Genomic DNA, 25360 nt, shown 5'->3' with positions numbered 1-25360 from the left:
GTTTTTTTTTCCATTCACAGACCACAATTTGATTTACTAGGTCAAAACAAGAGATCCTTGAATTTGTAACTCTGAAAACTATGACATCTGACACTACTGCTTTTGACAGCATTTAATTACAGGAGGAGAGACAAGATCAAAATGTGGAGTATAAATCTCATTAAATGATACTTTAAAAAAACACATGTGCAATCGATGATTTGCTGCTTTTTTTTTGGTTAAACATTTCCATTAAACATAATTTAAATATTTTTAAAAAAGTGAGTACTTCCGGTTCCTGATCCTTTTTATTTACTAGTGATGATGTGGCTCTTGGAATTATTTACATTATTGCATTGCTAATTAAGGCAATCTTGAAAACAAACTAACCCTCCCTAAAACTGAGGTCTTGCAGCCTCTCCTTTAATACAGGTTTTTGCTTATTTCTAAAGACAGCCTTCAGCAGCTGGTTTGTCTTCTTCCTTCAACTTGAGAGTTTCCTTTTTTCCATGCTCTGTAGTGAGCATGGATTAGTTTATTTTCTATCAGCTACTGCGAAATGCAGTTCCACTTATGTGTGATTATGTACTGGCCTTTACATCAGAGGATTATCAAATTATTTATGTATTCCTTTATATCAGAGGATTATCAAATCCAGACCCTTACATATGTCAAGCACAGGAAAACTGAATCATGTGGCAAAGGCTGGAGTGCCCATAAGAGCATTTTTAAATCTACTAAACAAAATCAAACCATGCCCCAGTCTGATCATTGCTTAGGTATGCAATAGCTTATGTTATTTTGGAAATGATAACGTCATGGAATGGCTTTATGATAACAGCAAATGTGAGTAATCTTAATCAAAATTTGCAAAAAACATAACTAATGTTAAGAATATCTGAATCCATTACGTATGTGTGGGTCTTCAGATTCAGAAACCATGAATGGATGTGACACACACGGATTATGTTGGAGAGAGAGGAGAAAATCAGGTTTTAAATAGGTTGGTACAAAAAACTCAATGGTAAGATTACAGATGCATCAGTAAGTAACAACTTGGTGCAAGGGTGCATCCCATTCTGAGGGACACAGGAAGCTTGCAGTGGCTGGTTATATGATACATATACTGTGCATATACATATATGCAGTTAGGATGAGGAGCAAGAGGCCAAAAGCTGTCACACAATAACTCAGAAGTTACACACTACTGCAGCCAGAAACTGGGATCAGCACTTGGTTCATATTAGCTGGCAGCTGTGAGCAGCCTGCATCTGTGCAGACACCTTGTAAACACTGCTGACTTGCCAAAGCAGCAGCAGAAGCAAAGTTTTAAAGGCAAGCTGGCTATTCTGATGTGCCAAAGCAACTCAGTTTAGATCAACTACCTAGCACAGACTGCTCCACTAATTCAGACACCTTCACAGCTTTACACAATGTACTCCCTCACTGTCATCCCAGAATCTTCAGGCTCATCGGTTTGTAATAGAGCTTAGAGAACCACACAAAAAAAATCAGCTGAGCTCTACCATCCTTCAAGGTTCCTGAGACTTTCCTGAATAAAAAGAAATACAACAACCACCACTATTCCTAAAGATCTTAGCTTCAGCTTATTCCTCTTTGCTGTTTTCTTCACCACATAACTATGGTTTGCAGTTGCTACAAAGAAGTGCAATTGCTTTAAGCACTCTCTGTCACTTAACCTTTCAACTGCAAGAAAGCCCCGTGTTCTTTCAGTCTAAGGGTTGGGGGAAGAAAACCTGGCCCCATCTTCAGTTGCCCAAGCAAATCTGAGTGCTCAGCTGGATCCCTCCTGCATTGCTGCCCCCAGGATGAGCTGTCCTTGGCCTGCCTGCTGAGGGTTAGGGTGAGTGTGGAGCTCATGCGAGAAGGGGCTGTCTGAGCAAGGCGGACATGCACACTCCCCGTCCCCCCTCCACCTCCACTCATGCAGTAGCGACAGGGCCGTAAGTTCCAGGGTTAAAGGACCAGCTCAGCTGCTGAAGGCATGGAGAAGAGAGGGGCAGGGTTATTGTGCATTGGAAGACATAGAACATCACCAAACTACCTCCAGGGACCGTCTCCAGCCACGCCTGTACCGCCTCATGGCGTACGGAGGGAAGGTCGGATGCTGAATTTAAAAAACAATAAATTGTAAGAAGTCAAAATTAGACCAGCAGTCAGAGTCTAAAACAGAAGAGTGACAGAGGGAAATTTTTCAGTAGCAAATACGGGAATAAAACCTATGAAATTTCAATCACCCAATCCCAGGCTTGAGAAGTAAATCGAGATAACACACAAGTGTCAGGAGCCTAATGTTCCTTTGGGATCTGTAATATTAGAGGAAATATTCCTGTGTGGCACAGTGAGAAGAACACCACATCTGACCAGCAGGCTGCTGCTACCATGCTCCCCTTGGAATTCTGGAGAGGAGGGAAACTGAGAGAAGGAAGAGCTGAGCAATGAGAGAGGGGTCCCACATGTCCCAGAACCCGCGCTGCCCAGCAGAGGAAGAAGAGCTCCCAAAGCAGAATGAGAGGGATTTCTGGGAGCTGTGGCACTGTCCCAGGCTGTCACATCAAACCTTATCACTCCTGCTGCCAATGGACTCTCCAAACACCTCGGATATGGAATACAGCTCCTCAGCCAGGAACAATCTGCCTCTTGAACTCAGGTTGAAAACTTACAGCATTGCCACAAGCACATGTTGGCAACAGCCTCTGACATACCCAAACTGCTGATAACACCTGCACACACCTCTGCCACATGACAGAGCAATAGAAGCAGCTAATTATACATCAAGATAGTCCTAGGTTGGCCAAGTTTCAGGGGACAGAAAAGAAATACTGACTCCCTTCCCAAAGGAATTTGGAAAGATCACAAAATCAATTTTGGAAAGATCACCTGTTGCTGGCAACTGTAACAGTACCCCACAGAAAAGTAAGGATTGAACTCGGGACCTTCAGATTATGAGAATAAAATACAAATTAAAATAAAAATCTGGAAACGAGAGTGACACAGATCCCCAAGCAGAAGCACAAGTAACCTTAATTGTTGAAAACTTAAGAAACATTGTTAACATTTTTTACTTAGAGCTTTTCAAACATTAATCAACCACTCTAGTAATACTGAAAGTTACAGAGTTGGACACAGCTTATTGCTGTGGCTGTGTCTCTCATTTGTAGGGGGCTGATTTCACACCAGAAAATCCCAGTGCATTCTACAAACTGCAAATATAAGTATAGCCAAACTGATCTGGAATTGTGTTTCAAGCTAGACCAAGATTAAAAAAGCTCCTATACCAAACAAGGAGAAGATAATTAGCTGGAATAGAAAAGAATCAAGTATCATGAGGTAGAGCTCTGGATTTTGAACCTAATTTCATTTTTCCTGTGAAAGACAGCCCTTCTCACAGCAGATATACTCCCTCTACAATTGTGTCACCATGGTTGCAGACTGAGAGAAGACCACTGCTCATCAGCTGCATGGTAAACTTTGATTTAAGCCCACAGATAAAGCACTTAGGACATACTTACCTTAAGACATGAACAAGGTCAGCAGGGACTGCTGGAAGGTGCTCACATGAGATCTAGACTACCAGCATTTTCCCCCTCCAAAGTTTTCCTTTGAGTAACTGACAACTTGCACAACAGAGGTAGATAGACTGTCAAATCTTAAACACAGGGAGTCAAACCCACCACTGATCAGATGTGCAAGCCCTTTGACTCCCATCATTCCCTGCTCATACCAGATGCAGTTACACAGTTGGAAAAGAAGCAGCAGAGAAACACGCTCAATACAGAAGCTGACTCTGTTCAATCTTTGCTCTAGTAGCTACACAACACAGCCCCTCAGCCTTCCCTAAAATGTGTCATTTTCCATGTCATAAAAAGCACAAGACTACTACGATTAGTATCCCTAGTCAGTTACAGAGGGCTGACTGCCAGCACTACCAAATTGTGTGTGGTGAGGAAAAATGCTATGGAGTCAAAGCAGGCAGACAAATAGGCCAGAAGTCACACTGTCACAGAGCTGAGAAAGCAGCAGTTTTAAACAGACACTGACCTGAAAAGCAAAAAGTTTAATCAAGTGTAATTTCAGTGCAATTTGAAAGCAGCTCCTTTCAATAACTGCTGCCCCTGCTGAAGTCACTGGTCTTGAAGGGCGCAGAAGCAACAGAGTTAAACAGCTGCAACTGGGATCCAGGAACTGCTGGTGTGGGGCTTGGGGGAGATTACCTCTGGAGGTGGAGGACTTTGAGGCTGAGACCATTTTTTCCTCCTCCTCTTTCTCACGGATGTGTGTCCAGTGCACATCTGCCAGGATCTCCAGAGGATCAACCGGATTTACAATCTGCTGCAGCCTAAGATTTCCAGCTAGCAGGAGGAGGGCATGGCATAACAGGTTGTAGGCAGGGTGTATGAAGGGCAGGGAGGAAAAGATGGGAGAACAGTGGAAAGGAAAGGTAGCACATCATAGGAAAGGAAATAAGAAAAGAAAATATTATTGGCTAAGGTCAGTTTGCAAGACAGACAGAAAAAGCTCAGCATTGTGTGCGCACGCATCCACCAGTACAGCTCCTCACACCTCCCATCCAAGCTGAGTCACGCCATTCCAAGGGCAGAGGGATGCCATTAAAGCATCATCAGACATCATGTCTATTGCAAGAAGCTTTGCTGAAATGAAAGAAGTTCTCTGGGTGTCCAACAGAATGTGGTATGTAAATACCAATTTAGCAGAAATTCCCAGCTCCTTCAGCCTATTTGTTATGATTATTGCCAAAGATGTCTTGCTGTTTAAGGTGGGGAATAATCTCCACCTGACTGATGCACCAAGACTAAAGGTTTTATATTTCCTACTATTGGGCTAGGCACTTCTTTCTAGTCTGGGTACACACTCTGTGAATTAAATAATATGATGGATCTGAGAGTTTCACGTGTGTATGCACATATAGGCATATCCTAATTTTAGCACATAAAACCACTTTGTTTACTCCTGGCTCTTTTGTACTGACTTGTTCAAAGGGAGAATTTTTTTTTTCTGAAGGATAACAGCATTTTGGTTGTGACTTAACAGTTCCCTGGAAGGGAATTCCTGTCACACAAATTATTCTGTTTTAGAGAAATTGCATTACTCTTCAACTACCTGCCTACACAAAGCTCAGCTACTTATGGAATGTCAAAGAGAACAATGGGCACCTTAAGCAATTGATGAGCTGGTTTAACTTCTGCAGAACACCTGCCCTGGGAGCACGTACTCTGAGGTATTAAATTTATAGACCCTGTCTCTATTGCTGTCTGCTCTGGTTCTGTAACTCAGGCTTCATTTATCCATAATAAAATAACTGGTTCTGCAGGGGACAGGTGTTCACCTGTACACTGTCTGCAGGAGTGGTCTTCAAAAGCAAACATCTCAGCCTGAAAGGAAAATGCCCACTTACTTTTTTAAAGTAGGAAGTCAATTTTCATAACAACTGGGTTACCACTGAGTAGGGCAAAGCACTGTTGCAGCAGCTTAGAACCTCAAAAGCAGTTAGATTTTCATATGGTGCTCTAATGTTTGAAGGAAACAAGACACATTAGCAGCATTTAGAGATTGCACTCATTATTTCCTGCAGTCTCATTTTAACAAGTTCCTCTCTCCCAGCCATGTTTTTCCCAGACATGACAAAGTGTTGGGATTTCCATTTCAGGAATGACTATGTGTGAGATTTGGCATTAAAACCACAGAAGAAACAGGCAGAAGGAACTGCAGGAAGGACAGAATCAGCAGATGGTCATTAAGGGAAAGGGGCTCAGAGGCACAAAGCCAAATGCAGAGCAGGATTCACAATGTAGCCAAGGATTCTGCAGCTTTATGTCTCTGTTGCCTCACCAGAGTGTTTTTGTATCAATGACACAACCACAAGGGCTACCAGAGGCGCTGGCCATCCTGCAGGGACAGGAGCCTGGGCTGTCCCCGCTCCGTCCCAAAGCGCTCGCATGCAGCCCCCAGGATGAGTAGAGTTAGCGCTTGCATCACCACACAAAGGTCTGTGTTAAAAGGTTTAGGTTTGCCAGCAGGGGCTGAGAAGTACAGAGTCACTCAGCAAGGCTTGGAAAGAGCAGGTCCCACATGATCTGCATGTTTTCAAGTGGATTGCTCTGGGATTTAGTCCACTGTAACCTACACACCTTTAGTTTTTCCACAGAGGCTTGAGCCTGTCCTGTCCCTCTCACCTTTTCCAATAAATAATGAGCAGCACAACCAGACATGAAGGGCTGCTGTTTGGCCTAGAGGCAAACCTAACACTTCTTTAATGTCTAAGTGCCTGAGAATTTCAAACAACACGTGGCACAGCCTTTCCTCAGGGCTGCCTGCTCAGCTTTGCAGGAAGCTGAACATTAATTGCACTTAGATTTGGAGTGGTAGCTTTCCTCCATTTCCACTGCAGCAGCAGCACTTTATAAGCTGTGGGCAGGCTCAACGTTTTCACTTTATTGGCTCAAGGTTTTCACTTTATTGGAGTAAGGAGCCACCTGCAAACCAACTCCTTAAGAGTCAGGTCTGAAGCACCCTGGCAACTGGAACAGGGGGAACTTCTTCAGGTATGCCCTTCAGCCACCTTACTAATACTTCTCATTCTTATCACAGAAAAGTTAGATGGCAAAAAAGTTATAATGCTTCTTCCATTTTTTTTTTCTCTCTTGGAAAAAAAAAAAGTTGGAAGCTAAGCTACTGTTATTACAACCATCAGCTGTAAAATATGCAGTTTGACAACTGCATATGGCCCCTTATATGCAGGAAAGCACTTGGATTTTCCTCCTCTATATTCTGGCTCTAATGAACCACATTGAGGGAATAAGGGGTTAACAAGCTATTGGGACCATGTGTTACAAAAAACCCCAAAATAAACTGCAAGAGAAGGCATCATGGAAAATGACACAACCAGTTAGATTTGAATGTCTGATTAATTTTATGACCATTATGTAACTGTTTGAAGAATCTTGAGGGATTGCTGTAGCTTGATTAGTTTCCTTCCAGACTCTCCCCACAGACACAAACACACACAGAGGACAACAAAAAAAGCAACTTTGCTGACACAAGCAGTCTAAAGCAGTACTTCTGATGTGTCTCATGTGTCTGAGATAATGCACAGGTGCAAGTAGTCTGCATGTGTAGAACAAATCTGATACTCCTTATTACCTGGAAGTCACTGTTCATGCAAATTACAGCAGCAAATTGTCCAGGTTTTCTAGAAATTCTGAGGTACTTGGTAGCTTTATCACCTTCCTAAAACCAGTGGCAACAACAGATCTGATTTATGGCACTTGAACCAGGAGATGAACAAGGGCTACTGAATCAGTTTTGAGGGAGCTGGTAACACAATGAAATAAAACACAGGAACTCTTCATGTGGGACCTGCTCTTTAATACCTTCCCCTGGAGGTGGAGACAGTGTATGGGTACCTTTATGTGTACCCGAGTCCTCTTCATCTGAGAGACGTTGAAGCCAGAGGCCTTGCTGCAGCTCTCTCTCCCAAGGGTTATACTCCCCCTCTACAGCAGAGGGAAGCACACATCCACATTTAGCACCAGGCACACGTGTACACACACAAGCCATGGAGAGACGGAAAGAGAGAAAGAGAGAGGACAGGATCAGAGAGAGAGACTGCCTGGAAATGCTGCAGCTCCCCGTACTCCCGCTGTGTTCCAAGAGCCTGGCAGGAAAACTACTCGAATGAAACAACATCCATCCAAGAACACCACTGCTCAGCAGGCTGAACACACAACATGCATGTTGCCATAGTCATAAAGGAGTCTTGGTTTCCACAGACTGCACTCATGGACATTCAGCTCCTAGTTGAGAAGGTAGCCAAGGAGCCTGCTGAGCTCATCAACGACACTGCCACTAAGACTCAACACTGGACCTCTGCTGGCAGTAGGCAGCCAAAGACCTTTACAAAAAAGCTCTTTGGAGTCTACAAGTCTCCTCAAAAAGGAAATGTGAGTATAAAGACAAAGACAAGAGCAGTGAGAAATTTGGCATGGTGGTGAAACACTGGAAACATGTCTATTCTGAGCACAAACTTTGCATTTTGATGACTGAGACAAACACAGGGGAAGGAGTCTTTCCCTAAGGTTTTCCACAGAAATCTTTCACAGCTGAAATGGGAGCTACCTGAACTCCCATCAAAGCCATCTTTTAACCTGGGAGAGCTACAAGCACCTTCTTGTGCAATGCCCTGCTGGCAGTGACAGGGCACTACCCCTTAGTGAGGCACTCAAACTGAAAACACTGCAACCACAATGCTTCCAGTTCCTGCTGTCAGAGAACAAAGGGCACATTCAAATCTAATTCCAAATAATTATAAAAACCAACCATAAGCCAATACAGCAGCACAAGGCTGTGAATTGACATGCTGGCATGGTGTATGGGAAGCATATTGCATGAGTACTGGTACTCTAAACTGTCCTGTGGGCAAGGTCCTTCAGTATCCAGAATGAACCACCTTGAGGTTTCTTGTCAATAACTCCCTCAAAAATCAGAGCAACAAAGAAGCAAAAGAAGAAGTAAAGTTTTCCAAGGCAAATCTTTCTTATTCTGCATGGCAAATATCCAACTCATTTTGCCCTGCTGGCTGACAGAAAGAAAGGATGAACCAAGCTAACCTTCACTTGACTCCTCATCTTCTTCCTCTTCGTATTCCTCCTCCTCATCATCATATTTGTACTCGATCTCATGATTTTGCTCAGCCTCAATCTCTTCTTCACTCTTTCCCTTCAGGAGGGCGTGGATACGCACGGCCTCTTTCCATGGCACACCACCCAGGTCTGAAGGGGGCTGCTGTTCATCATCTTCCTCTTCATCTTCCTCCTCCATCTCAGATTCTGAACTACTGTAAGGTTTTAGGAAAAAAAAAGATTATATTGCTAATAATAAATAATGAGATTATGAAGTCAATGCTTTCTTGATCAGTCTTAGATCACTAACAAGTAATTTCAACACGCATGAGCCTAAAACATAACACTGATTTTCAGCTTTCAACATTTCATAGGCCTTTTAGTGACACAGCATCACCTGCAGGCTGCAGTATGGTCCTTGCCTTCCTTTTAAAGGAGAAGAGGCAGCAGAAAAGTGCCTCTGAAGCCAAGTCCAAATATTTGTGCAGCATTTATTGTTACAGTTCAAGACAATTGAATACAACAGAAAGAAACTATTTTCTTCATATCACATTCCTCTTGATAAATCAGTGCAGGAGTTCTTCACAGTATCAGAATGTAGAAGGCCATGGCTTTGGATACAGCAGCTACTGCTAAGATACCCAAGATGATTTTGGCACTTGCTCCTGTGAACCAGAGCAGTCTTTGGAAGTAGAAAGAATACAAAACACATCAGGCAAAGGATACAGCATGTGAACTAAGGAGACAGAGGAAAAAAACCCCAAAATTCCTCACTTTTCTGCATCACAGACAGAAATATGTATCCAATTAAGTACACAGTGTACATGGTGGCAAGAAACTGTAGGAAGCAGTGCAAAGATAATTACAGTAATGAGATTATTATTCCCACAGCAAAGCCTAAACTATGCAAAGCAATAAATCATTAGTGCCTCTTAGAAGTCACCTCTGTTTAATTCCAACAGTTCCTCAGCATATGCAGCAGAGGCAGGAAATGTAACCACTCATTCAGTGACATTTAATCTAGATCTCTCTTATATGCCAGACTACCTGGAGGGACTGGGGAGAAAGATGCTTGCATTTGTCACTGGAAAATGAATGAGGACTACAACTCACTCACAGATCCTCTCTGCAGGGTCAAAAGGTGCTCCAGCTTTGTTTTACCTGAATAGACCATTGTCATAATAGAACTGCATTTGTTAGAGCAACTGTTGGATGCTTCCCCTATAAATCTTAAATGGCCGAATTCATCTGACTGAAGAAGAAAATAGTTTGAGAATAATTAGACTTTGGGTGAATAATCTGAGAATAGTATTTCTGCTGCTTCCTTATGCCCACTATCACCAGCTTTGGCAGAACCCATTCCATGTAGACAATGAGAGGGAAAATCAACAAGTAGAAAGTAATGAAGGTTATACTTCATGTGGGTCTATAAAATACAACTTGTACAGCTGTACTATCTTATTTACATAATTTTATTCATCTGCTAGTCTGAGAGCCTACTTTCGATAGCAAACCTAATAAGGAAAACCCTTTGTTCATGCTCTGATCGTCACACACTTCTGTCTGTAGGCTCTTAAATTCTTCTCACTGGTCTGCATACAAATAACATTATTTTGCTCAAATGACAAGCCACTTTTTCACAGCATAAACTCAACAGCTATTTTTAACATGCTGCCTGATTTTCATATGTGAAATACTGAATACAAACACTGTTGGCAAGCCATGGGCTTGGTGCATGAAGACCAGAGCATATTCCAAAGGCTTTATTAAGATATTGTCACAGGGTTAAATGTGATGTTCCCGTTCTCCCTGATTTACTTTCCTAACCTTTGGTATGGAAATAAACCTGACAGGTGCTGCATGCTGGGGGCTTGGTGTGCTGTCAATAAGGTTTACTGCTGCTCAAACTGTTGCCATGGGTGCTGAACAGGATGAGCTGCTGCTCTTCCACCAGCCGGCTTATCGCATGGAGGAGTGACGACACAAATTCCTCACCACACAGCTCACTTCACCTTCTTTGGCTTTTATTTATCACTTGGCTTTTGTTTGACCTTTGAATACTGAGAAATGAGAAGCTGAAAGACAGCAGTGAGAGATGGCCTGGTATAGTGAGCATTCCTTTCAGCATGGAAACCATGTGCTGTAGGAATTCATTTGACAGCTGGAATTTTATTTTTCTATAAAGCAGAAATCAAAGACCAAGGTAGGTTGCTCTATAGAATTTGCATAAGCAGTTGAGTATCTCATTAGAAAAAGGTGCATGCACAGATTTAGTGCTGAGGAGAGGAACTGAAACCTAAACTGTGGCAATGAATGTCTTCTCTTGCCATACAGACCTATACAGCACAAGCTGTCCTACGACACTCGTTTGAAAGGCCACAGGACATGACACCAAAACTGGAGATGGCACACTGGGGGCTACTGCAACTTAAAGGCAATCAATAAGGCATATAAAATGTTTTCTACACTTTAGACTAGTGTGCAGTCTGGTTTTAGTTGCTTAATTGAGCCTTTCTCTTATTGAAAATTAAATAAGATTAACTCTCTTTTGAAAAACTGTACTTTGAATGCTGTTTCCCATAAACTTTCTCTGCAGTGTGTGCATGATGGGAAGCTGTACACCAAAATGTGAGGTCTCTGCCTGATTTCTCTCTGCCACCTAAGTGAACCCTGAAAGCCCAACCCATCCTTTGTAAGACATGGAGGGAACAAAGTGTTCCCCATCTCCTCCGCCTGCTCCTAACCCTGCAGCGCTGCACCAAGACAGTGAAGATGATTAAATCAGGGCCTTGGTTGGCTTGCTGCAGGAGTCAAAACTTTTTTTTTGTTGGTGAAAAAGTAGTCAGACTTCTTCCCTTTTTTTTCTTCTTTGCAGTTTTTCTGTCTTTGCAGTCTATCCATGGAGTGGATACAGCTGGACAGAGGATACCAATAGCTACACCTCCTAGAAAATTCTCCCTCTGCTGTCTCTGATATTTGGCCCACACAGCCTTGTCCATTTTCTGAGTAAACTGCTTGCCATATTTAGATTTGGAATATAAATTCTTCCAGGTAAAACTGACAAGGAATTTGATGTATTTCCTCTTTTCTCCTTATGACAGAATGTGAGTTGCCTACGCTGCTTGTCACATGGAAAATTATACAATGCAGTCTATTACAAACAGAAATACTCATACTGATAAGAAGTTATAGGGATGAATGTAGGACAAAAGGAACTAAATGTAACACCCTACAAGACAAAAACCAAATTTGCTAACCTAATAGTGTACCACCCTCAATACCCAGAATCTCACAAAACACCTCTTGGTGATGACCATCAGCTTCATACCAAAATGCCAAATGTCCACTTTTTAAACTAATTCTTGACCTTTGTAAGTTTTCTACCATTTATTGAGCAGGCCTACTGTGTCCTGATTTATTGAAATCAAGACAATGAGTAACAACAATCAATAGCTCTACACTTCTGTTTCAGAGGTAGAAACATAAAGGAATAAAAAACCCTGAGATCATCAATGCTTATCTTGTCATAGTTGATGTAATTCCTAAATCTGATCAGGTAACTAAAGGAAGGATGAGTTAAGAAAATATAGTTTGCATCTCCCAAAAATAGGCCAAGATTATTCAACTTCTCATACAGACCTATACCTGCAGACAATTCACACATAGAATATGACTGTAGGATCTAAGTTTCAGGAAACAAACAACAGCATTTTCTGAGTTTATTTCAAGACTACTGGACAGACTCAGAGATGAAAAGGTAAGGGCTGCTATTACTACAAAGACAAGTAGATGAGAAATTGTATTAAGAGACCAAGACTCTGCAAAAATGTGTGATTGACTATAAAGTTTATGAGCATACTTGCTCAAGGATTTCCTCTCAATGATTCTTGTAAAAGTTGTTTCCACTAGCTCTGCCTGCATGGATGTGGATCCTGGTGTGCTTGCACAGAATTTTGCATATAAAGAGAAATTCATGAAGGTACAACACATTTATACACCTTCTTTTTATTACCATGAAGGTACAACACATTTTTCAACAGCCACAGCTATTGCTTCCATTAATACCTCTCAGGCATTGCACCAGCATTCAGAGAGGATTACATGTGTGTCAAGCCTAAATCTTGAAACCAAACATGGTTTTGAATTGTCATGCAAAGCATACAGAAAAGAAGGTATATAACTTTATATAGGTATATAAAAGAAGGTATACAACTTTGGAACCCCCTTCCATTTGAATGCATGTTCTGTTTGTTCAAAAGACTCACCTTTGATACAATTGAAAAATTAAATTTAAAAATCCCTTCCAATTTAGAACTTAATCTCACGGTATTACAGTGCTATAGGTGTCTTCTGATAGTAGTGAGCTGTTGAGAAGAGAAACTACAAGATGAAAAGTCTGTGTGTCTCAAAAGCTTTAGAAACCACAATGTGGTAAATGGTTAAAGAAAAAGGAAAGGCAGGCAAAGCCAGCTGGGATGGGTGCAGAAAAAGCAGCTGGGCAATGTGTGCTGACCTGCTGGGCACATCCTCTTCTGTCCCTTTGTCCAGCACACTGCTCAGGTTGTGCTCTGCCAGGGTCTCCTCGGGCACCTCCTCCAGCTCCTCCTCGCGCTGCAGGGACAGCCGGTAGTTCTCCAGCTCGATGCGCTCGGGAGTGCCCCGCAAACGCTTGGCCAGGCTGGGCTCCTCCAGCCCGTTCACACTGGGACCTGAGGACAAGCCAGGCAATAAATAACAAATGCAACAGTCAGAAACTCATGTTTTTAAGAGAACTGAGCAACTGGGAGAAAAGGGGCATGAGGCAGAGGAAGTAAATAAAGCGAGAGAATACCTTATGTCATTATCCTGTTCGCCACTACTGGGAGGCCAGACTGCAAAAGGGAATCTTAGTGGTTTTGGCTAATAGATGCTAAAAAGAATGTTAAATGTCTTAGTTGAGAGAGGAAATAGGGCCATTTTAGCTGCAAAAACTAGAGATGCAACGAAGTTTGTGTGGGGAAGGCCTGGGCACAGGCTGGATGTATTATCTGAGACACAGAAGGAATGCTATGGGGCAACCTTGCTGTGTGTTAAAACTGGCCCCAGCCAAGGGAAATCTACAGAGTTAAGGAGCAAGACAATATTGTTACTACTTAAAGATGAGGGAAGGAATGAAAAAGGCCAAATTTTAAAACTTTTAATAGACTTGAATTGATTTATTTTTTAATCAGAATTTGTAATTAAAAGAATCACAGGGACAAATCTCAGAGACATTTGCAAGCAAAAATCCCAGAAGTTCCCAAAAATTGCAAGGATATGTGAACCAGAGAGTTGTAGAAAAGTATTGAGACGCTTCACTCACAGTAGCACTCAATGAATTTTATTCTATCCTGCTTTCATCCACTTATTTTTTAAACTGCAGTATTTTAGCTTGAATACCACACCACTGCTGACCCCTTACCCATATTTCCATGCTTTTGTTTTGCTTTGCTAAACAAGCCACGGCTTCTTCTCACTGAAGATAAGCTCTTCAGTGCCCTGATCATCCCCTAGGTCTCTGCACCTGTCCCAGTTTGGATTAATCTTTCCAGAACCTGGGTGATTAAAAGTGAACGTGGCTTTCCAGATGAGGCCTTATCAGTGTAACACACAGCCCTGCCACAAATCTCTCATCTGATACATGCTGAGGACACACCTGCCTATTTATATGTCACATAATGCTGGTGGCTTTTATGATATTTAGATCTTTCTCCTTCTTTGCTTTCAACTGATAAGCACTTTGTTGGTAGCCAAAATTCTCAACATCTTCTTAATGCATGACCTGGCACTATTACATTCCTAAGTTTAATCTTACAGTTGGCAACATTTTGTAGTTCTTAGTGGATGATGTGCCTGTCCTCCTCTGCATTGATGAGAATTTGAAATGTTGATTCAGCCCTGAATTTCATTAGCAGATTTTTTCCTTGGTCTTCTTTTTTTTTTTGGCCGGTAACCTTAATGACAATATTACAAAGATCAAACCCCAGATCACTTTTTGGGACACTGCATAGTCTGTAGGTGACATCCAGCCCCCTTATTTCCTCCTTTAAATAAAACCTCTCATCTCTAATTTAAGCCAACTTCTTAGCTACTCACACTTCATGTACTACTCCCCCATTTTATCCAGTTCCAATAATTATTTCCATGTGTCAGCATTCCTGTGCTTTGCTCAAGTCCAGACTGTTCAAATGCAGTACAATTTCCCTCATGGAGGTATCAGTTGTCAATAAAAGCTGTCAAGCCAGTCCAGCACAGTCTCTGGTGAACCCATGCCACATTTTATAGCACTTACCTGCATGAGGTCAAAGGACTTCCCTTGCAGAACTAGCAGGTTTTAGTTATTCCTTAAAAGGTGTTACACCTACTGTTTAACTGATATATACTTGTTCAGATCACTTTTTAAAGTTTTTTGTTTTGTTTTCTTTTTAGTTTATCTGCAGGACATACTTCTGTTACCCAGTGGTCCATAGTACTTCCCGAATGAGACAGTCAAAGTACATCAGGACAGCTTGATTTAATCACAAATTGTTACCACAAAGCTCACAATTTCATTTTACATTCCTCCCACTCTTCTGAGACAAAGACTATTTGCTTCATTGTATAAGTCTTCATTTCCCAATCCTGCTGCACACTGACTCTTTTGTTCCCATGTCTATCTCGATTTACTATACACAAAATTGCATTTTATGTCAGCTCCATCTTCATTATGAAAACACTTCTGTTTTCCCTTACCTTGCTTTTACCTACAAGCTTACAAAACACAGTTCTTTGCTTTGCTCTCCTTCGCGAAGTCTAACCCAGCATGAGCTTTGGCAACCTTTACTTTGTCCTCACACATTTTAACCTCCAAGACAGTTTTTGTTTCCTTTCTTCATCCTCTGTAGTTTCTCACTTTATTCCTAACAGGTTTCGGGTTTTTTTCAGGACAATTACTCAGTACCACCTTCATATTTCACACAAAATTACACAGGTCTTTACATAATTCCTGGCATCTATTTCCAATCCCCCTCCTCCGAGATAAAATCTTGAAGACAACTGCCAGAAGTGTTTTTTCTCTCTTCCTTAGTATGATTTAACCCTTCCATGACATGGGCAAGGGGCTGCCATGCCTTTAGCTGGAACTCCAGGGCTTCTTCATGGTATAAACAAATAATCTTGGTCAGGTGGCAACACTGCCTTGCATTTCCAGTGATACTGTGGTCTCCACCATTTCCTGCTGCTAAGCCTTCTGTTGTGCTTTGGTTTGCAAATTTTAGTGGAACTGAACTGCCTTTTTCACTGGGATTCACTCTTTTTCATTCTCTCTCTGGTGATACCAACTCAGCCAAATTTATTTATTTTTTAATGTTACATTACCCAGCCCTGAGTTCACAGTACCAGGGGAACAGACCTCGAATTTTGCTCTGCCACTTTGGCTGACAGTAGAAAAAAACAGGACTCTGGGTAACATAGTAACACCAAGGTCAGGGAAAACAAACAAAGAATATATTAAAATAATGATTAAAAGAAAAAAAAGGTTTTGTACTACTCAGAACTTTTTATACACATGGAGTCATCAGCAAGGCTCAGCTACTTTAACAGGAATGTCTTTGCACAAGCTGTTTTTAACTTGTTCTCTTCTGATGCAAACCCTGACATAGCTGCAAAGTTCACAAGAGAAAGAATTTTGAAAACCAAAGAACAAGAACTTTTATCTGTCTGATATTATTTCACTCTCTTTGTTTTCTAACCATCTTAGGGTCTTTTTGTCAGCTTTTTCAAAGAAAAAAAAAAACAAACAAAAACCCCAAACAATCAAACCCAAACAAACACCACATAATTAAATTAAATGGAGTAGAGTTCTTTAAAAAAAGGCTGTTTCAATAATCCAATATCTAGTGTGGGGAAAAAGACTGGCAGCAATCACTGCTAGGTAGAGAAGGACTCAAAAATCAAGCTGACATCTGTTTGCATGCATTTCATGAACATATATGATCCTTCAGGAAAGTTTTTCAAAACACAAAGCATCCCTGCCCTTCTCATCACAAGGACCCAGTGTAACTGGGACACAGAGAATGAAACAAATCCTGTGACAGCACAAACTGTGTGACTCAATACAACTGTGTTAAAAAATCTTAAAAGATGGAAAATCAACCTGAACATTAATGTAAAAAGATGTGGTCAAGCCAAGATGTCCTGTGAGCTTGACAAGCACTCCATGCCTCAAAATCTCAAAGCAGAAAGGGCATTCCCAGCACTTTCTTTTATTAATTTATATATACATCCATATACTTGAGATGCAAAAGTGGTCATATCTCTCCACTCTGCCAAGAAAACAGCTCTGCATCAGAGAACATGATACAGAAACTCCACTGACTATCAGTTTAAGCATGGGATTTCTAGGAATTTGCACTACATAGATTATTTAGTTTACTTCACATATTAGTTTTGTTTCTAAAAGTTGTCTGTTTCTACAAGATGCCATGCATTTAGCCAATCTGGCTGTCTGCAAAGGCACTGTCCAATTTATTAACAAATATGAAACAAGACAAATGCTGCTGATAGCCATGCACTATAAAGCCTTCAACTATCAGAGGGAGAAGCACTGCACTTCACAGACTCATACAAGGGATGAAAGTAAGTATGAGATACAGGCATCACTGAAGTGACCAGATGATGGACAATTCCCCCATTTTATACTCTAAAGTTCACACCAACTAATTTGATGCTACAATTAAAAAAACCCATAAAAATACTACAACAAAAACATAAGTAAGACTGAGGAATTCTGAAGCTTGCTGCCTGCTCTCATTTCTCCCGCATATATATAAGGTGCTAAATGCATGGGCAAAGTTTGTTCCAATGCAGTTCTTGTAGACTTAAAGTCCCTCTGGAGGGGAAAGCTGCCTCTCTTTAATCAATACACTGTATTCCCCAGACTGTTCAGAGTGCACCCAGCCAGCACCTGAGCTTCTGCTTGGTGCCTGCCTCTGGGCCCACGGGGACAGAAGTCAGCATCCATTCACAGGTGAGGAAAAGGGCTGCCATGGCTGCATCAGCCAGGAAGAAAAGCTGTGTTACTACCCAGAGAGGGGAGCTACCTCAAAGCCAAGTGTAGCTTCTTCAACAATCAACTGATCAGCTCAAAATCCACAAACAACATCCAAAATAGGACACATTTTAAAATCTGACTCTTTACTTTGGAAGAGTCAGTGGGGCCGTGAACGTAGATCATCCGAAGGGAGCTGTTTTTCTTAACAGGACAGGCTGCTTAGCTGCTGCATGAAAGCTGCCAGAGCCCTTAATTTATCTCAGCTTTGACAGAGCTTGCCTCCTGAAATGATAAGTGTCTGATTAGAGATAACATTCCTAACAGAACTGCTCCTTGCCTGCATGAGTGTGTCCTATTCCAGCAACTCTGGCAATTCCTGGAAGGCTTGAGAAACTCCTCTTGAGAGAGGATCCTATCTCAACACACCTTGTTCTGTAAAATCTACATGTTATTCCCATGGGCTCAATGAAATCCTGCCAAGGTTACTCCTTGACACAACATTTCCATGCTGAAGATGCAGGAGAGAACTGGGAACCTGAGAACAGTGAATTCTTCCCAAAGAGAAAATACCTGTCTATTTTACTAGAAGCTGTTTTTCAATTACCATGCAGTACCTCTAGACTTGCTTTTCTTAGCTTGCTATCTCAATATCTGACTAAGGTGCATGTCATCTCTTGTCCAATATTTTGCACAGACTTAGCTGTGGCCTTGGGGAATTGTGGAAATTCAAATAAGGGAGTCTACTTTGAAACACATGCAAAAGGGGGAAGGAATTAATACACTCTCAGGAAAATCTTTATTATGGATTTCCCAAAGCTTGTGGTTTTGTGGTAATGTGAAACACTGTACCTGTTTGTTTCCACTTGTCTTTTCCAAACACTTCAATTACTTCTACCTCCACACAATTGTTTGAGAACTGTGTCAGATTAAACAAACCCTATAGAAACAGCAGCATATTGCCTGTGACCAAGTACTGAAAAGGAAGATGGGAACTTTTCCAGGGGAGTTAAAAAATGATGCAATGAGCTCTGAGTTTGAAAAGCTGGAAGTCCTCATATTCCCTTGCAATTAATTTCTAAGAAATACCTTTTGGGGTAAGGTTTCTCAAGTGTGTTATCAATTCAGCAAACATTATCACTGAGGTCTGTACCTCAAAGGTATAGACCTCAAAGGAGAAGTCAGCAAACAAGATCCAGCAGTACTCTTAGCTTCTCATTTTTCATCTGTGTTCATGTCACATTGAGTTTCAGGATTTTTCCTAGAAGTTTCACCCTCACCCACTTCAGTTCCACTAACTGCCTGTTTGTTTTCCAACTCCACTTCTTGTCCAAGGGCCTCAAAAGGCTTTACAAGTACTAGCACACAAAAACAAACCTATTTTGGAAGTAGGTAAGTACTGTAGAGGCACTGCACAAGTCCAGACACAGAGATTAAATACCAGCAAGGCAATCTCACAAAAGTCTGGTGGCAGTGCCAAAAACAGGATCCAGAATGCACAATGCCAAGCACTTCACAAGTCAAGAAAAAACACTTTTGATGTAAAGAAGTGCCCAGCACTGTGTGCACAATGAAAAAAGGAAATCTTGGTATTGAGGCTCATTGTTAGATGCTGCACATTCGAACAGTAAATCAATTAAGACATTCCATTTAAATAAGTGCAACTGATTTCTTCTGAAATTCCTTCCTTAATCCTCTCAAAAATTATTATCTATAGACACTGTTAAAAATTTCTGTACTGCACAGCAACAGATACATAAAGCATGTCCATGGCAATTCTGAACTGACTGCAGAAGGGTGTCAAATGGAATGGATTTTTTAAGGGTTAGTAAGAAGTTCAAAGTCTTAAGTCTGGATTCATCTGCCCTTTTACATTTATCTTCTCTTTTAGGAAATTTCTCCAGGAAACCCCTGGCAAGAGCCCAACAGACCTGCTGCATTCTTGTCAGTGCTTGTTTGCACAGCCCCACATCACAAGCTGCAGAACTGCACATTTCCTGGTAGGAGGCCCTGAATTTGGACAAGCACATCCTCAAAGGCAAAAGGGGCAATGCAACGCCTCCTCAAATAGATACAAGAACAAATTTATTTGAATCTCAGTACTTCATAGTATCTTGGCTTGGGCTGGGATAGAGTTAATTTTCTCCCTAGTAGCTGGTACCATGTTTTGGGTTTGGTGTGATGTAACACTGGTGACAGGCTGATGTTTTGGCTGTTGCTAAGCAGCGCTTACCCTGAGTCAAGGACTTTGCAGCATCTCATGCTCTGCCAGTGGGCAGGTGCAGAAAAGGCTGGGAGTGAGTGGGGCCAGGGCAGTGACCCCAAATGGCCACAGGGATATTCCATCCATAGAACATCATGGCCAGAACATAAACTGGGGGAGATGGCCAGGAGGGACTGATAGCTGCTCAGGGATCAGCTGGGAGTCAGTCAGTGTGTCATGAGCAAAGTGCATTGTGCATCAGTTGTTTTTTGGGGTTATTCCTCTCATTCCTTCCTTTTCATTGCAATTATTGTTATTGTTGTTATTTATTGTATTTGCTGGGATGCCCCAATGAATGCAGGAATGATGCATCTGACTCCATGTTCTCAGAAAGCTAATTTATTACTTTATTATACTATATTATATTAAAGAATATTATACTATACTAAAGAATACAGAAAGGATACTTACTGAATGCAAAAAAGATAATAATGAAAACTCCTGACTCTTTCCAGAGTCCTGACAAAGCTTGGCCCCAATTGGCCAACGAGCCAAAACAACTCACACCAGAAACCAATGAAACAATCACCTGTGGGTAAACAATCTCCAAACACATTCCACATGAGCAAAACACAGAAGAAGCAAATGAGATAAGAATTGTTTTCCTTTTCTCTGAGGCTTCTCAGCTTCCCAGGAGAAAAATCCTGGGCAAAGGAATTTTTTCAGAGAATGTGAATGCCACAGTTATTATTATAATATTTTACTTTGTTTCAATTATCAAACTGTTCTTATCTCAACCCATGAGTTTTACTTTCTGATTCTGCTTCCCACAGCTGTGTGGTACTTAGTTGCCATCACAAGCAGCCATCAAATGTCAATGTTACTTTGATACAATGCCTCAACTTTCTCTCTTACTATGGTAGAGTGTTCCCAAACCCTCAGAAGCCTGAATTACTCAGCTGTACTATGAAGCCATTACATCTTGAGTTTTCTGATGGTTCCCATCTGATCCATAACACATTCTGCTAAATACAAAAGCTCTAAACTCAAAGAGGACCGTAGGATAAGAAAAACAAAGTCTACTCATAAGCAAGACACCCAGTATCCATGCATAGTGTTCAAAATGTGCTCAAACCTGAAGAGAGTCCTCCTGAAATTGTTCTGTAATTCACATGTACCAATCCCAACAGTAAATACTAACTAAGCTTTCTAGTAGCTGTGTTCTACTGAGTCAAAACTCTTGGCAATTGTAAATGCAAACTGGTTTATGCTGGACCTGATCAATAAAACTGTCCTTAAATTGACAAGCACCAACATTCTCAAGATCTCTGCTACCATGTCAGGCTCTATCCTCACACCATCAGCCTAGAAATTCTCCCCAGCAAACTGGGTACCTAAACAGAAAAATGGGGAGATTAAGCTGTACAGACAGAAAGGCGTTTAATCAAAGAAACATCTGGTGCAGAAGTACCCAGTAGAGTTATCAAAGAACCACTTCTAGTGCTGGCCAAGACGTTTTACAGCATGAATTCAGCAGCACATGAAATTAAAATCAGTGAGATGTTGATATCTACCGGTCCCCTAAGCAATGAAGAGCAGAAAGCCCCCCCCACAAACCACTATAATGTGCATAGGAACAGCTGACAGATAAAATACTCAAGGGATTCTGAAACAGACAGCCCAGAAACAAACACATGAAGGTGTAAGTCCTCTTCCACACATTCCACAACGTCCAGCTAGAATTAAGTTCTCCATTCTCAGATACTGTTTGTAAATGTGGAAGCTTGTTCTCTTCATAACAGTGGAAATTAATAGGACTGACTATTGAATGAAATTGAAAACTCACACATTTGTCTTCTGAGTGTTCCAATGTTTTGCCCCACTCCCCCCCCATTATTTTAATTAAAACAGACTTCTGGAATTCCCAAAACAGGCACTGACAAAACAGTTGCTTACTGCATCAGTAGGGCTGAGTTTAGAACCAGCTGGCAATTGCATTGATCTGACCTTTCTCTGGTTTTAGTGGAAGCAACCAGAAGTGAATATAATTAGCCAGTTTAAGATCAAGGTCATCTGTAATTTATACTTATGTCTTGGAAACAAACAAAAATTCATCTAACTAACAGTATAAGTTATGTTTGAGGAATAGTGTTCCCCATGTGCAGATGCATGAAGTAGCAGCATTATGTAATGAAGGACAGGAGTTCAGTATGTGGTTTAACAATACAGAAAAGTTGCCTTCCTTACAGCAGAGGTACAGACCCATCCAGGAGTGTGGCTATTTTTGACTCCTGGAAAGTGGCCAGTGTTGTCACTGGTGGGTGGAGAAGAGAATCAGGGGAAAGGAGGTATTAGGTCACCTAATCCAAGCCCCAGGGAACACTGTTAAGCTCAATATTCCTTATTACATCTCTTCTGGCAAGAAAATCTTTATGTTTGTACAGAATTCACTTTTACTGCTGCCCAGAGGTTTCCAGTCCTAGAGATACAATATAAGTTATGTAGGGATTTTTAGCCTGTTAATCCCTCAGGAGCATTGGTAAGTCAGTAACCTATTACCAATCACGCTCCATTTTCCTGGTATCATCCAGGATGTCAGAGCTCTCCCTGGTATTTAGATCAGCTCTATCATATGTTGCCTGGCCTCATTTCCATTCTCTGAAAGAAGCTGAGTGTGGGAAGGCTGAAGAGGATAAAATAACATTACTTTGCAGGCATAAATTTTGTTCTGGAAGCTATTCAAGGTACAGCACCTCAAAGAACCACCTGGGTTCCTGATGAGGCACAACTTGATGAGGCATATCCAGAGACTGGCAGGGAGAAAAAAGAAAAGAAAAGGCCACACTAGATTTTAGAACCACCATGACCTTGGTTAATGAGGTTTCCCACTTTTTCGGTGAAGCATTCTCTTTATTTTTGTTAAATAACTTAAAAATTAATATTTAAGCCTGATTGTTCAGTTATGACCCAAACAGTGACCCCTTTTATGTTGTTACAAAGAAAGCCTCTGCTATCTTATCTACATCATAACACCTGGTATAATTTATTCATGGTGGCTCTACCTCTTGCCACTTGCCTTTAGCACAAGTACAATCTGCAATCCCTCTGCAATCTCCCATTTCACTGTGAGGATCAGACAGGTGATGTCTGATCACAACATGCAAATCACACCAAGCCAAACCAAAGCTATTTCCACCTAAAAGTAGGAGTGGAATCTTCACTGGCAAGTGCTGCAAGCTCAAATCACAGAAGGCAAAGGCAGGGACCGGGAGGATGGAGAAGTGCCCGATGCAGGAGAAGGTTTGGAGAAGGACTCAAGAAGCTCAACATGACCTGTCAACGGGCACTCACACCCCAAAAGCCAAACATGTGCTGAAGCTGCATCCGAAGCACTGCAGGGCAAGTGAGGGGATTCTGCCCCTCTGCTCTGGTGAGACCCCATCTGAGTGCTGCCTCCAGCCCTGGGGGCCCCAGTGTAAGGAGGAGGTGGATCTGCTGGAGCAAGCCCAGAGATGGCACAAAGACGATTAGAGGGATGAAACATTTCTCCTATGAGGAAAGGCTGAGAGAGCTGAGGTTGCTCAGCCTGGAGAAGTCTCTGTGGAGGCCTTGGTCAGTACCTAAGGGGGCCAGCAAGAGTGCTGAGGATGGACTTTTTACAAGGCACAGAGCAGTAAGACAATGGAGAATGGCTTTAAACCGAAAGAGGGTAGGTTTAGATTGGATATCAGGAAGAAATTCTTTACTGTGAGGGTGATGAAGCACTGGAACAGATTGCCCAAAGATGTGGATGTCCCATCCCTGGAGGTGTTCAAGGTCAGGCTGGACAGGACTTTGAGCCACTTGGTCTAGTGGAAAGTGTCCCTGTTGAGGGCAAGGGGTTGAAACTGAACAATCTTTATGGTCCCTTCCAACCCAAACCATTCTATGATTCATTCTATGAATCTTTCAGTACAAATTTTGCTTATTTTTTGTAGAAACTGGCACTTCTAGTTCCACATGGGACAATGGACAGTATTTTGATCATTAAAGAACAACCCATCAGAAACCTGAAATTTTATCATGCATAAGAAAAGTGTGAGAGGTAATGTTTTCAGGCTCCTGTTCAATTTGTGATCAGATTCAAGACACCACCTGTGAACAGCTATCTTCTCTCTCTTTACTAAGCTAATAACCACCGTATCTCTTCTGAGGCAATGTCCTAGAGATTTCCATAATCACTGAATCTCAGAATCCATTTACATACTAAGCATGGCTTTACCTAATTTCTACCATTTGTGTCAAGATTATCAGGTGCTGCAAAGGGAACAGGCTGAATTCTTAGGCTGGCAAATATAGTGGGGAATACTTGTCACAAGTAAAAGATCCACATACTCCAAAAAGGTTCAACATCTGCTCCCTCATTCTGTTGCACACTTTTCTATTACCTACACTTATGCTACATACTCTTGTGTAAGTGTTACAAAGCAATTGAATATTCCAAGCAATCCCGAGCTTCACACCTTAGTGGAAATTTTTCCCAAAACTAGGAAAATTCTTGTAATTATATATGTAGATAATTATATTAAAAATCTGGTACAGTTCCAGGAAGCAAGCTTCCAAAAGACTTACAACTGATTAAAAATAGTTTACACATCAGTTCTGATGTGTTTTCACATCAGCCTGGAAGTATTCAAAACATCTCTTGGGTAAAAAAAATCCTATTTTTAAACACTTCTACCCTCAAGCCATCAGATAAATGTCTATAACACCAGAAAGGAGGATTATGAAATTTTCCTAAAAAAGCAAACACAGCCTTCTGGGATGACAGCAAACATGAGAAATGTCAGACTAAACATACATTTTTGAGTGCAGATGTAAGCAACTAAACAGGGCACAGAAGTGCCATCTCATCCTTAAAGAGCATCTGCCCAGTTTTGTTCAGAAAGTTCAAGCTAAACTCTACACTGCAAAGATCAGCTCAGCTAATTCACCTTCCTTCATAAATACACATCAAAAAAGCAGGAGAATAGCTTTGATGTTGACTCTGGATTACCTGCTCCTTCCCTTGAGATTATTACTATTTGTTTTGGTTTTGTGGCTTTTTGGTTTGTTAGTTTTGGTTTGGGTGCTGTTTTGTTTTGGGGTTTTTGTTTGTTTTGGTTTGGCTGTTTTATTAATTTGGTTTTCTCCCCTTATTTCTTGCATTTTAAGATACATCAACTACATGTCTTAATAAATTACACTGCTGATCACAAGCAGGTGGTAAAACTATAACTTCCTTGTTTTAATTTGTATTAATTTTTATTCAGTCATAATTTTAGAAGTACCTTCATACACTTTTTCATCCCTGTTACAGAAGCCATGACACTAGAGAGGAACCACAGGCACAGAAGCAGAAAGTCTGAGGTATCTGTGTAGACTTAAAAGAGAATTGAGGTGAAGGTTGTCTCTCTTACCACTACTGCTACTCCAAGTTTTAGCTGAAAACAT

At 41.3% G+C, this 25360-nt stretch overlaps 1 protein-coding gene across 7 annotated transcripts in view; it reads right to left on the bottom strand.

Annotated features, from left to right (window-relative positions):
- Window positions 1–25360, bottom strand: part of MICAL3 (microtubule associated monooxygenase, calponin and LIM domain containing 3) — a 174848-nt gene that overhangs the window by 34355 nt on the left and 115133 nt on the right. For 2 of the 7 annotated variants that reach the window (XM_030960431.1, XM_030960437.1), the window contains 5 exons: window positions 13153–13348; window positions 8628–8854; window positions 7425–7514; window positions 4215–4352; window positions 2045–2107 (listed from right to left, as the gene is read on the bottom strand). In XM_030960431.1, the coding sequence (XP_030816291.1) occupies window positions 2045–2107; window positions 4215–4352; window positions 7425–7514; window positions 8628–8854; window positions 13153–13348 (714 nt within the window). The remainder of the gene's footprint in view (window positions 1–2044; window positions 2108–4214; window positions 4353–7424; window positions 7515–8627; window positions 8855–13152; window positions 13349–25360) is intronic. The other 5 variants (XM_030960433.1, XM_030960436.1, XM_030960432.1 and 2 more) reach the window with 4 other exon arrangements.

This window comes from Camarhynchus parvulus, chromosome 1A (genome assembly GCF_901933205.1).
Source record: "Camarhynchus parvulus chromosome 1A, STF_HiC, whole genome shotgun sequence".
Taxonomy (NCBI): domain Eukaryota; kingdom Metazoa; phylum Chordata; class Aves; order Passeriformes; family Thraupidae; genus Camarhynchus; species Camarhynchus parvulus.
This window is presented reverse-complemented; position numbering and strand designations above follow the sequence as displayed.